At 42.5% G+C, this 12,770-nt stretch overlaps 1 protein-coding gene across 6 annotated transcripts in view; it reads left to right on the forward strand.

Moving 5' to 3' along the window:
* The window catches only part of helz (helicase with zinc finger), a 274,742-nt gene that overhangs the window by 147,771 nt on the left and 114,201 nt on the right, over positions 1 to 12,770 (forward strand). For all 6 annotated transcript variants that reach the window (XM_072558865.1, XM_072558869.1, XM_072558867.1 and 3 more), the window contains one exon: positions 3,173 to 3,356. In XM_072558865.1, the coding sequence (XP_072414966.1) occupies positions 3,173 to 3,356 (184 nt within the window). The remainder of the gene's footprint in view (positions 1 to 3,172; positions 3,357 to 12,770) is intronic.

Here is a 12,770-nt window from a genome sequence, read left to right on the forward strand (position 1 = left end):
TCAAATGATACACTAACTCATATTGTCTAAATATAATCACTTCATGTCAAGTTCGGTATTTGTTTGCTGCACTAAAATAATATTTGATTAGCTTTAGCAATCCAGCATGGAATAGCTGAAGCTAGAAGTGATTGGTTGGCCTCATCGTGATACTTGTGTCGTCACTATTTTATCAAGTTGAGAGAAAACGTGATGTGGTATTCTGCCTGTATTGCAGTCATTGTTAGTTCTAAGGCTGAAATTAGTAGCTTGATAGCAGAGAAGGGCAGTAATACAGCCCTTTTAAAATTGATGATTACACCATGTTTAACTAAATAGTATCAGATGTTGGATTTCTCTTTGTGAAAATGTTGGACCTTCTCTTCTGCAATATGTTGATCCTACAGTTTAATAAATTATGGTGCTTCAACCTTTAGGCTGTGCTGAGGAACAATGTGAAATACTTAATACTATAAAAATAGTCATCACTTATTGAAAATGCACTACAGGCACACTTTAAAGTGGTAATGTTTAATAATGCATATACTTACAAATAAAATAAAATTCTGGATTTCTTTTGATGTGGGTGCAGCGATGTCCTCTGGCATTGCATTGAGAAAATAAATAAAACACTTGCAGTTATTTTATGTCTTACATCTTTGAAGTCTGAATATTTTATACAATTATAGTGACTATTGTTTCAGCAATGACCCTTAATAGCATGAATGATTGCTGTGTTTGATTAAGTGTTAAGCCAGTGCACAAAATTTGCTCCTATTGCAAGAATCCTCTTGGATTTTTACAGTCAGCAGGAGTGAGCATACTGGATCACACTTAGTTTTGGCATTCTTTTGAAATTACCTTAACTTCTCTGAGCTGCGTTACAATTTCCACCTAGATCATGTGCTAAAGTTCCTTTGACAATCTATTCAAGTTTCACTTTGCTGGAAAGAGAATTGATAAAATTGTCTCAACAATTTGATCAATTAGTTAATAGAAAAATATCCATCTGTGGAGCTGTGCTTGTCACAAGTCAGCTGTCAGTCACGCCAGCTTCCTGTTAAGGACACAGACCTGCTCAAAACCAAACTGATATATTGACTGTCAAGCAGGAACAATTACATGGGAACATTGCTGTTTCATTTTGCATTTCTGATTTATTTCAGCCATTAAACACACCTCCAAGTCTCATTATGAATCATGGCAGGATAATATTTTATCTTTTACTAAACTTTCGGTGAATACCTGTGCAATTTCTTTTTAAAAAGTCTGATAATCAAATAAGCATGGCAGAATCCATGTTAGTTCTGTTTGATAGACCTGGAAATCAGAAAGTCCCAGGTGATATCCCTGGCATTGGAATAGAATGAAATGAAATAGAATCCCTCCAGTGTGGAAGCAGGCCCCACCCAGTCCCAACCCATCCCTGTAGTCCTGCATTTCCCATGGCCAACCCATCTAGCCTACATATCCCTGAAAGCTATGGGCAATTTAGCATGGGCTAGCCACCTATACAGCACATCTTTGGACTATGGGAAGAAACTGGAGCACCTGGAGGAAACCCACACTGACACTGAGAGAATGTCTATATGGAGTTAGAACAGTTAGCCAAGGCTGGAATCGAACCTGGGTCCCTGGCACTGAGAGGCAGCAGTGCTAACCACTGAGTCATTGTGATTTAATAAATCTTAGTTCAGACTGTATAATTGATTTAGCTCCTAATAGGAATTACCTGAGGCTCCCACTTATGTTCCAACATGTTTGCATCTCTAGACATTGTGCGCTTTTATTAAATGTTGCTTCCCATATAAATAGTTCACTTGAGTGAGATCTTGAAATTATTTTGATTCTGGTTTTTGTTGCTTATTGTGAATGTTTTATATCTTTATAGACTTAGGGTATTTAATGGAACTATTTCATGGCTGCGATTTAAATTCAAACCTTTTGGTTTTGGTTCCACATCTGTTCTGCTCAATGTGGAGTGATTTATCTTGGGGTGACAGTGACTGAAAAATCAAGTCATGTCTAAGTTTGTGAAATTGAATTTGGAGCATTTCGTTTCCAAATATATGATTTTGTTGAGCCTTTATCGAAATAAAATGACACTTGATGAGAATGGTTGATTATAAAGTCATTCTTTTGGGGCACTGTAGCTTTATGCATCAGGGAAGATCCTTGTGTTTCACTATTCAGTTGTATTTTATAACAGTTAATTGTAACAATTGTGCAACTCTGTCGTTGAACGTTATATTTATATTGGATCCCAAACTGGTTTGGCACCGAATTGTCAGTTAGCTGCTGTGAGAAAATGAGAACTGCAAATGCTGGAGATCAGAGTTGAAGAGTGTGGTGCTGGAATAGCACAGCCGGTCAGGCAGCATTCGAGGAGCAGGAGAATCGACATTTTGGACATGAGCTCTTCAGGAACTGGGTGGTGGCCCAACGGGCTGAGAGTTAAATGCGAGGGGAGGGTGGGGCTAAAGGGAAGGTAGCTGAGAATGCGATAGGTAGATGAAATTGGGGATGAAGGTGATAGGTCGGAGAGGAGGGTGGAGCATACAGGTTGGAAGGAAGATGGGCAGGTCAAGAGGGTGGTGTCAAGTTGGAAGTTTGGATCTGGGATAAGTTGGGGTTGGGGAAATAAGGAAACTGGTGAAATCCACATTGATCCCGTGTGGTTGGAGGATCCCGAGGCAGAATATGAGTTGTTCTTCCTCCAGGCATTGGGAGGTAAGGGTTTGGCGGTAGAGGAAGCCCAGGACCTGTATGTCCTTGGTGGAGTGGGAAGGGGAGTGAAGTGTTCGGCCATGGGGCGGTGGGTTTGTTTCGTACATGTGTCCCAGGGATGTTCTCTAAAGCATTCTGCTAGTCGGTGTCCTGTCTCCCCAGTGTAGAGGAGACCACATCAGGACCAATGGATATAGTAGATGACGTGAGTGGAAGTGGAGGTAAATCTCTGATGGATGTGGAAGGCTCCTTTGGGGCCTTGGATGGGGGTAAGCAGGGAGGTGTGGGTGCAGGTTTTGCAATTAGCTGCTGTGGCTAAGTAGATATTATGTTATGGGATGTACTTTACACATTATTCGCCATTGTTGGGTTGATGAACAAAACTTTGAATATCTTCAAATGCAGAGGTTCTGTTCCTTTAATGTTAAGATGCAATGACTAAAATCATACTTTGTCCCTCAAAAAGGTTTTTGAAATTGTGGAACGTGTTGAAGAACTCAGAAGGAAATGGCCAGTTGCCTGGGGGAAATTGGATGAAGGTAGCATTGGAGTAGTAACACCATATGCTGATCAAGTGTTTAGGATTCGATCAGAACTTCGTAAGAAGAGATTGTCAGAAGTGAACGTAGAGAGAGTTTTGAATGTTCAAGGTGAGTTCCCACTTGTTTATCAAAATAAAGTTATTTCTTCTGTTTCTCTTGTTGTAAACCATGGGAAATTGTCTTACTCAGGATGAAGGCGATCACAATAAAACTCACAGAATACTGAGAGGCCTAGATGGAGTGGAAGATGTTTCCACTAGTGAGAGAGACTAGGATCCAAGGGCACAGCCTCAGAGTGAATGGGTGACCCTTTAGAACTGTGATGAGATGTTTCTTCAGCCAGAGGTCGGTGAGTCTCTGGAATTCATTCCACAGAAGACTGTGGAGTCCAAGTCATTGAGTGTCTTTAAGACATAATTTCTTGATTAGTGAGGGGATCGAAGGATGTAGAGGGAAGGCAGGAGAATAGCATTGCGAAATATATCAGCCATTATCAAATGGTGGAGCAAAGTCATTTGGTCGAAACACCTCATTCTGGTTCCATATCTTATAGTCCAAGGTCTTAGTGAGGAACTGGGTGACAGAAATGTATACTTGATGCACTGAACTTTTAGCGCTCTACTTATGTGAGAGTCCAAGCCTGCATAATAAATTTTCCGTCTTGGCTGTTGCTTGCAAGAGTTGCCCTTAAGGAGGGGAAACTGTTTGATGGTTCCTGGATGTGACAGACACGATTGAAGCAATAAAGGCTGCCCGCAAGCCTCCCACAGCATTTTATGTTTGGGAAATGTTGGGTAGTGTATTTGGACAAGTATATTGTGGTATTTGAGAGTTGATGAAAATTAAATAAGAGACATCTGGTTGAGTTATAGAGTCATAGAGATGTACAGCATGGAAACAGACCCTTTGATCCAACCCAATCTAGTCCCACCTGCCAGCATCCAGCCCATATCCCTCCAATCCCTTCCTATTCATATACCAGCCAAATGCCTCTTAAATGTTGCAATTGTACCAGCCTCCACCACCACCTCTAGCAGCTCATTCCATACATGTACCACCCTCTGCGTGAAAAAGTTGCCCCTTAGGTCTCTTTTACATCTTTCCCCTCTCACCCTAAACCTATGCCCTCTAGTTCTGGACTCCCCAGGGAAAAGACTTTGTCTATTTACCCTATCCATACCCCTCATAATTTTGTAAACCTCTATAAGGGCACCCCTCAGCCTCTGACACTCCAGGGAAAACTGCCCCAGCCTGTTCAGTCTCTCCCTATAGCTCAAATCCTCCAACCTTGGCAACATCCTTGTAAATCTTTTCTGAACCCTTTCAAGTTTCACAACATCTTTCTGATAGGAAGGAGACCAGAATTGCAAGCAATATTCCAACAGTGGCCTAACCAATGTCCTGTACAGCCGCGACATGACCTCCCAACTCCTGTACTCCATACTCTGAACAATAAAGGAAAGCATACCAAACGCCACCTTCACTATCCTATCTACCTATGACATAAACGGGTGAATTTATTACGGGGAATAAAGAAATGGCAGAAGAGTTGAATTGGTACTTTTGATCTGTCTTCACTGGGGAAGACTCGAGCAATCTCCCAGATGTAATAGTGGCTGAAGGACCTGAACTGAAGGGAATTTATATTAGGCAGGAAATGGTGTTGGAGAGGCTGTTAGGTCTGAAGGCTGATAAGTCCTTGGGACCTGATGGTCTGCATCCCAGGGTACTGAAGGAGGTGGCTCTAGAAATCGTGGATGCAATGGTGATCATTTTCCAATGTTCTATAGATTCAGGATCAGTTCCTGCGGTTTGGAGGGTGGCTAATGTTGTCCCACGCTTAAGAAAGGAGGGAGAGAGAAAACAGCGAATTATAGACCAGTTAGTCTGACCTCAGTGGTGGGAAAAATGCTGAAGTCAATTATAAAGGGCGAAATTACGACACATCTGGATAGCAGTAATAGGATAGGTCAGAGCATGGATTTATGAAGGGGTAATCATGCTTGACTAATCTTCTGGAATTTTTTGAGGATGTAACTCTGAAGATGGACAAGGGAGATCCAGTGGATGTAGCATACCTGGACTGTCCGAAAGCCTTTGATAAAGTCCCAAAGAGGAAGTTAGTGAGCAAAATTAGGGCACATGGTATTAAGGGCAAAATACTGACATGGATTGAAAATTGGTTGGCTGACAGGAAACAGAGTAGTGATAAACGGCTCCCTTTTGGAATGGCAGGCGGTGACCAGTGGTGTGCCACAGGGATCAGTGCTGGGACCGCAGCTTTTTGCAATGTACATTAATGATATAGATGAAGTTATTAAAAGTAATATTAGCAAATTTGCTGATGACGCAAAGCTGGGTGGCAGGGTGAAATGTGAGGAGGATGTTAGAAGATTACAGAGTGACCTGGATAGGCTAGGTGAGTGGACGGATGCATGGCTGATGCAGTTTAATGTAGATAAATGTATGGTTATCCACTTTGGTGGCAAGAACAGGAAGGCAGATTACTACCTAAATGGAGTCAAGTTAGGTAAAGGGGCAGTACAGCGAGATCTAGGTGTTCCTGTACATCAGTCAATGAAAGCAAGCATGCAGGTACAGCAGGCAGTAAAGAAAGCTAATAGCATGCTGGCCTTCATAACAAGAGGAATCGAGTATAGAAGCAAAGAAGTCCTTCTGCAGCTGTACAGGGCCCTGGTGAGACCACACCTGGGATTTTTTGCACAGTTTTGGTCTCCAAATTTGAGGAAAGACATTCTGGCTATTGAGGGAGTGCAGCATAGGTTCACGAGGTCAATTCCTGGAATGGCGGGACTATCTTATGTTGAAAGATTGGAGCGACTGGGCTTGTATACGCTTGAGTTTAGAAGGCTGAGAGGGGATCTGATTGAGACGTATAAGATTATTAAAGGATTGGACACTCTGGAGGCAGGAAGCATGTTTCCGCTGATGGGTGAGTCCCAAACCAGGGGGCACAGTTTAAAAATATGGGGTAGGCCACTTAGAACAGAGTTGAGGAGAAACTTCTTCACCCAGAGAGTAGTAGGTGTATGGAATGCTCTGCCCCAGAAAATAGTGGAAGCCAAGTCTCTGGATACTTTCAAGAAAGAGTTGGGTAGAGCTCTTAAGGATAGTGGAATCAAGGGTTGTGGGGATAAGGCAGGAATAGAATACTGATTGAGGATGATCAGCCATGATCAAAATGAATGGTGGTGCTGGCTCGAAGGGCAGAATAGCCTTTCCTGCACCTATTGTCTATTGACTCCACTTTCAACGCGCTATGGACCTGCATTTCAGCGTCTCTTTGTTCAGCAACACTCCATAGGACCTTACCATTAAGTGTATAAAATTCTAGATTAGAGTGGTGCTGGAAAAGCACAGCAGGTCAGGCATCATCCCAGGAGCAGGAAAATCGACGTTTCGGGCAAGAGCCCTTCATCAGGAATAGAGCTCTATTCTTGATGAAGGGCTTTTGCCCAAAACGTCGATTTTCCTGCTCCTGGGATGCTGCCTGACCTGCTGTGCTTTTCCAGCACCACTCTAATCTAGAATCTAGTTTCCAGCATCTGCAGTCCTTGTTTTTACCATTAGGTGTATAAGTCCTGCGAAGATTTGCTTTGCCAAAATGCAGGACCTCGCATTTATCTGAATTAAACTCCATCTGCCACTTCTCAGCCCATTGGCCCATCTGGTCAAATCCTGTTGTAATCTGAGGTAACCCTCTTCCCTGTCCACGACATCTCCAATTTTGGTGTCATCTGCAAATTTGATAACTCTACCTCTTATGCTCGCATCCAAATCATTTATGTAAATGACAAAAAGTAGAGGGCCCAGCACTGATCCTTGTGGCACTCCACTGGTCACAGGCCTCCAGTCTGAAAAACAACCATCCACCACCACCCTCTGTCTTCTACCTTTGAGCTAGTTCTATATCCAAATGGCGAGTTCTCCCTGTATTCCATGAGATCTAACCTTACTAATCAGTCTCCCATGGGGAACCTTGTCAAGCGCCTTACTGAAGTCCATATAGATCACATCTACTGCTCTGCCTTCTTTGTTACTTTGTCAAAAAACTCAGTCAAGTTTGTGAGACATGATTTCCCACTCACAAAGTCATGCTGACTGTCCTTAATCAGTCCTTGCCTTTCCAAATACATGTGCATTCTGTCCCTCAGGTTTTCCTCCAACAACTTGCCCACCACCGAGGTCAGGCTCACTGGTCTATAGTTCCCTGCCTTGTCCTTACTACCCTTCTTAAACAGTGGCACCACGTTTGCCAACCTCCAGTCTTCCGGCACCTCACCTGTGACTATCGATGATACAAATATCTCAGCAAGAGGCCCAGCAATCATTTCTCTAGCTTCCCACAGAGTTCTCGGGTACACCTGATCAAGTCCTGGGGATTTATCCACTTTTAACCGTCCCAAGACATCCAGCATTTCCTCCTCTGTAATCTGGACGTTTTGCAAGATGTCACCATCTATTTCCCTACAGTCTATATCTTCCATATCCTCTTCCACAGTAAATACTCATGCAAAATTCTCATTTAGTATCTCCCCCATTTTCTGCAGCTCCACACAAAGTCCGCCTTGTTGATCTTTGAGGGGCCTTATTCTCTTCCTAGTTACCCTTTTGTCCTGAATATATTTGTAAAAACCCTTTGGATTCTCCTTAATTCTATTTGCCAAAGCTATCTCATGTCCCCTTTTTGCCCTCCTGATTTCTCTCTTAAGTATACTCTTACTTCCTTTATATTCTAAGGATTCCCTCTATCTATCCTGTCTATACCTGACATATGCTTCCTTCTTTTTCTTAACCAAACCCTCAATTTCTTTAGTCATCCAGCATTCCCTATACCTACTAGCCTTTCCTTTCACCCTGACAGGAATATACTTTTTGTGGATTCTTGTTATCTCATTTGTGAAGGTTTCCCATTTTTCCAGCCATTCCTTTACCTACGAACATCTGTGTCCAATCAGCTTTCGAAAGGTCTTGCCTAATACTGTCAAAACTGGCCTTTCTCCAATTTAGGACTTCAATTTTTAGATCTGGTCTATCCTTTTCCATCACTATTTTAAAACGAGTAGAATTATGGTCGCTGGCCCCAAAGTGCTCCCCCACTGACACCACAGTCACCTTCTCTGCCTTACCCTGCCTTACTTCCCAAGAGTAAGTCAAGTTTTGAACCTTCTCTAGTAGGTACATCCACATACTGAAGCAGAAAATTGTCTTGGACACACTTAAGAAATTCCTATCCATCTAAACCTTTTACACTTTGGCATCCCAGTCTATGTTTGGAAGGTTAAAATACCCTACCATAACCACCCTATTATTCTTACAGATAGGTGTGATCTCCTTCCAAGTTTGTTTCTCAATTTCCCTCTGACTATTAGGAGGTCTGTAATACAATCCCAACAAGGTGATCATCCCTTTCTTATTTCTCAATTCCACCCAAATAACTTCCCTGGATGTATTTCCGGGAATATCCTCCCTCAGCACAGCTGTTGTGCTATCCTTTATCAAAAATGCTACTCCCTAATCTCTCTTGCCTCCCTTTCTATCCTTCCTGTAGCATTTGTATCCTGGAACATTAAGCTGCCAGTCCTGCCCATCCCTGAGCCATGTTTCCATAATTGCTATGATATACCAGTCTCATGTTCCTAACCATGCCCTGAGTTCATCTGCCTTCCCTGTTAGGCCCCTTGCATTGAAATAAATGCAGTTTAATTTATTAGTCCTACCTTATCCCTGCCTGCCCTGACTGTTTGACTCGCTTCTATTCTCAACTGTACCCGTCTCAGGTTAATCTCTTTCCTCACTATCTCCCTGGGATCCCCCCCTCCCCCCTCCACGTTACTCGTTTAAATCCTCCCAAGCAGCTTGAGCAAATTTCCCTGCCAGCATATTAGACCCCTTCCAATTTAGGTACAATCTGTCCTTCTTGTACAGGTTACTTCTACCCCAGAAGCGATTCCAATGATCCAAAAATGTGAATCCTTCTCCCATACACCAGCTCCTCAGCCATGCATTCATCTGCTCTATCCTCCTATTCCTGCCCTCACTAGCTCGTAGCACTGGGAGTAATCCAGATATTACTACCCTTGAGGACCTCCTTTTTAAATTTCTGCCTAACTCTCTGTAATCTCCCTTCAGAATCTCAACCTTTTCCCTTCCAATGTCGTTGGTTCCAATGTGGACAATGACCTCTTGCTGGCCCCTCTCCCATGTGAGAACATTCTGCACCCTCTCTGAGACATCCTTGATCCTGGCACCAGGGAAGCAACACCCCATTCTGCTTTTTCTCTGCTGGCCACGGGAACATCTGTCTGTACCTGTGACTACAGAATCCCCTAACACAATTGATCTCTAGGAAGCCGACGAACCCCTTGTTGCATTAGAGCCAGTCTCAATACTAGAAACTTGCTGTTTGTGCTACGTTCACCTGAGAATCCATCACCCCCTACATTTTCCAAAATGTACCTGTCTGTCTGAAATGGATATATCAACAAAAGATTCCTGCCCTAGGTACCTACCCCTCTTACCTTTCCTGGAGTTAACCCATCTATATGACTGTATCTGAGACTTTCCACCCTTCCTATAACTGCCATCCATCACATACTGTTAATGTTGCAAATTCATCATCGCTTCTAACTGTCTCTCCAACCGATCCACTTGATCTGATAAGATTCACATCCAACAGCATTTATGGCAGATATAGTCCGCAGTAACCTTTAAACTCTCTTTAAACTCCCACATCTGACAAGAAATACATATCACTGTACTAAAGGCCACTTTTGCTCCTTCACAATCTACAGACCCAGAAAATAACACCATCTTATTCCTTGACAAAACACTGCCCCAGGTTAAATTAATAGTTATGGCTTATATTTTAAGATTAATCAAGAGATTTTTCTTCAAAAACACATAATCAAGAAAGAAACCACTCTACTCACTACTGCAGCCTTTCTATTGGACAGACTTAAAACAACGATTAACTGATCTGATTCTGTGTTGTGAACCTCACCCAAACAGGTTCCTCCAAGATTAGTTGTGAATTTCACTGTTTGTTCATTTTCCCAGACGCACTCCGATGTCCAGTGATACATGAATTTAAAATAGCAAAGGCAGTAACTGTGTAGGTTCTCTCTTTCTCTCTCTCTCTCTCTCTCCTGCACTGTCCTCACCACGTGCTTCCTTTGTCTGTTTTTCTCCCTTTTAAAACTGCTGTTGTTTTGACTTTTTTCCCCAAAGTTCCAAAACAATGCAACAGCATATAAAACAGTAATTGCTGCTCCTGGAATTTGAGGAAATCATCTCCAACACCTAAAATACTTCAAAAAAAAGGAGCAGCTGTTACAGCCAGAAATTTTTCCTGTCCTCCATCTTGGATGACCCCCTTATCCAACAGAAGTAAACTGTCTTTTTATATTGTAGTAGTGTACAAAGAATAAAGAGAGCAATGTTTTATCCTACTTTGACAAAGGTCAGAAAGTACAAAATATTTTGAAAGCTTCGTTATTGAAGCTAGGCCCATGTGGTTTGATGTATTTCTGTGAAATTATACAACTTGCTTTCATGGTTCTTGCAGGGGGAGTGCATAAATTAGTTTCTTCTTGAGTTTCATTGTCACAAGCGGCATGTGTCTTTGAGGGTTGAAGTTAATCAGAAGGGCAAGGATGGAACTTGGGAATTTTGCCTCATGACTGAACCTTGTTGATGCAGTTAGTGTACCTGCAGGTTTTGAGGAAGATCACTGCTTATCTCCATCCCCTCCTGGCAACTGGTTGGAGTGAGAGCTTTTGCTAAGTGAAGCTCTGGAAATAGTCTGTTAGCTGTCTTAATCTATTGTTGTCTAAATAATTTCATCAATCTTCCTCTCAGCAAAATGGCAGTGACAGGATAAATCTGTTGATTTTTCTATACAAAACAAGTAATTTGATAAAGTCTTATCAAGTTTTATTTTATAAAATCATGAGGGGCATGGATAGGATAAATAGACAAAGTCTTTTCCCTGGGCTGGGGGAGCCCAGAACTAAAGGGTTTAGGGTGAGAAGGGAAAGATATAAAAGAGACCTAAGAGGCAACTTTTTCATGCAAAGGGTGGTACTTGTATGGAATGAGCTACCAGAGGAAGTGGTGGAAGCGAGTACAATTGCAACATTTGAAATGCATCTGGATGGATATATGAATAGGAAGGGTTTGGAGGGATGCGGGGCGGGTGCTGGCAGGTGGGACTAGATTGGGTTGGGATACCTGGTCGGCACGGATGAGTTGCACCGAAGGGTCTGTTTCTATGCTGTACATCTCTATGACTCTGTAATCTTTTAAAATCGAAATAGATTTTGGTCCCCTTTTTTCTAAAATGAAAATCAACACAATGGAAACCCAATATGTCTGTGAGTCAATGGGTATTGTGGAAAAAATAAATATTTCAGCTCAATCATTAACATCAGTGAGTATTGGATCCATACAGGTACAAAACTACATCTGTAGGGAGTTTGCATTTACTCTTTTGGCCTAAGTCTGAAAATCATCCTACTCCGCAATGGATATTAATTATCTTTGCATTGTTATATTCTTTATAGCTGTGATGTGAAAGAGTAAAAGGCTTGCAATTTAAAAAGCCGTCTTCCATGACCTTTGGTTTTCAATGCTTTGGTACATCCTATGTAGCATTACGTGAAGAAATGCAGCAGCCAGTTTGCATTTGGATGGGTCCCAAGCGCAGCAATGAGATGATCTGATAATTTGTTTCAATGATGCTATTAAGGATTCCATCAGTATTTACAGTGGAAAAGGATATGGAAGATATAGACTGTCGGGAAATAGATGGTGACATCTTGCAAAATGTCCAGATTACAGAGGAAGAAGTGCTGGATGTCTTGAAACAGTTAAAGGTGGATAAATCCCCAGGACCTGATCAGGTGTACCCGAGAACTCTGTGGGAAGCTAGAGAAGTGATTGTTGGGCCTCTTACTGAGATATTTGCATCATCGATAGTCACAGGCCAGGTGCCGGAAGACTGAGGTTGGCTAACGTGGTGCCACTGTTTAAGAAGGGCGGTAAGGACAAGCCAGGGACTATAGACCGGTGAGCCTGACCTTGGTGGTGGGCAAGGTGTTGGAGAGAATCCTGAGGGACAGGATGTATGTGTATTGAGAAAGGCAAGGACTGATTCGGGATAGTCAACATGGCTTTGTGAGTGGGAAATCATGTCTCACAAACTTGATTGAGTTTTTTGACGAAGTAACAAAGAAGATTGATGAGGGCAGAGCAGTAGATGTGATCTATATGGACTTCAGTAAGGTGTTTGACAGGGTTCCCCATGGGAGACTGATTAGCAAGGTTAGATCTCATGGAATACAGGGAGAACTAGCCAGTTGGATGCAGAACTGGCTCGAAGGTAGAAGACAGAGGGTGGTGGTGGAGGGTTGTTTTTCCGACTGGAGGCCTGTGACCAGTGGAGTGCCACAAGGATTGGTGCTGGGCCCTCTACCTTTTTCTGGAATCGTGGTGTTGGAA

The sequence above is a fragment of the Chiloscyllium punctatum genome, chromosome 39 (genome assembly GCF_047496795.1).
Source record: "Chiloscyllium punctatum isolate Juve2018m chromosome 39, sChiPun1.3, whole genome shotgun sequence".
In the NCBI taxonomy this organism is placed as follows: domain Eukaryota; kingdom Metazoa; phylum Chordata; class Chondrichthyes; order Orectolobiformes; family Hemiscylliidae; genus Chiloscyllium; species Chiloscyllium punctatum.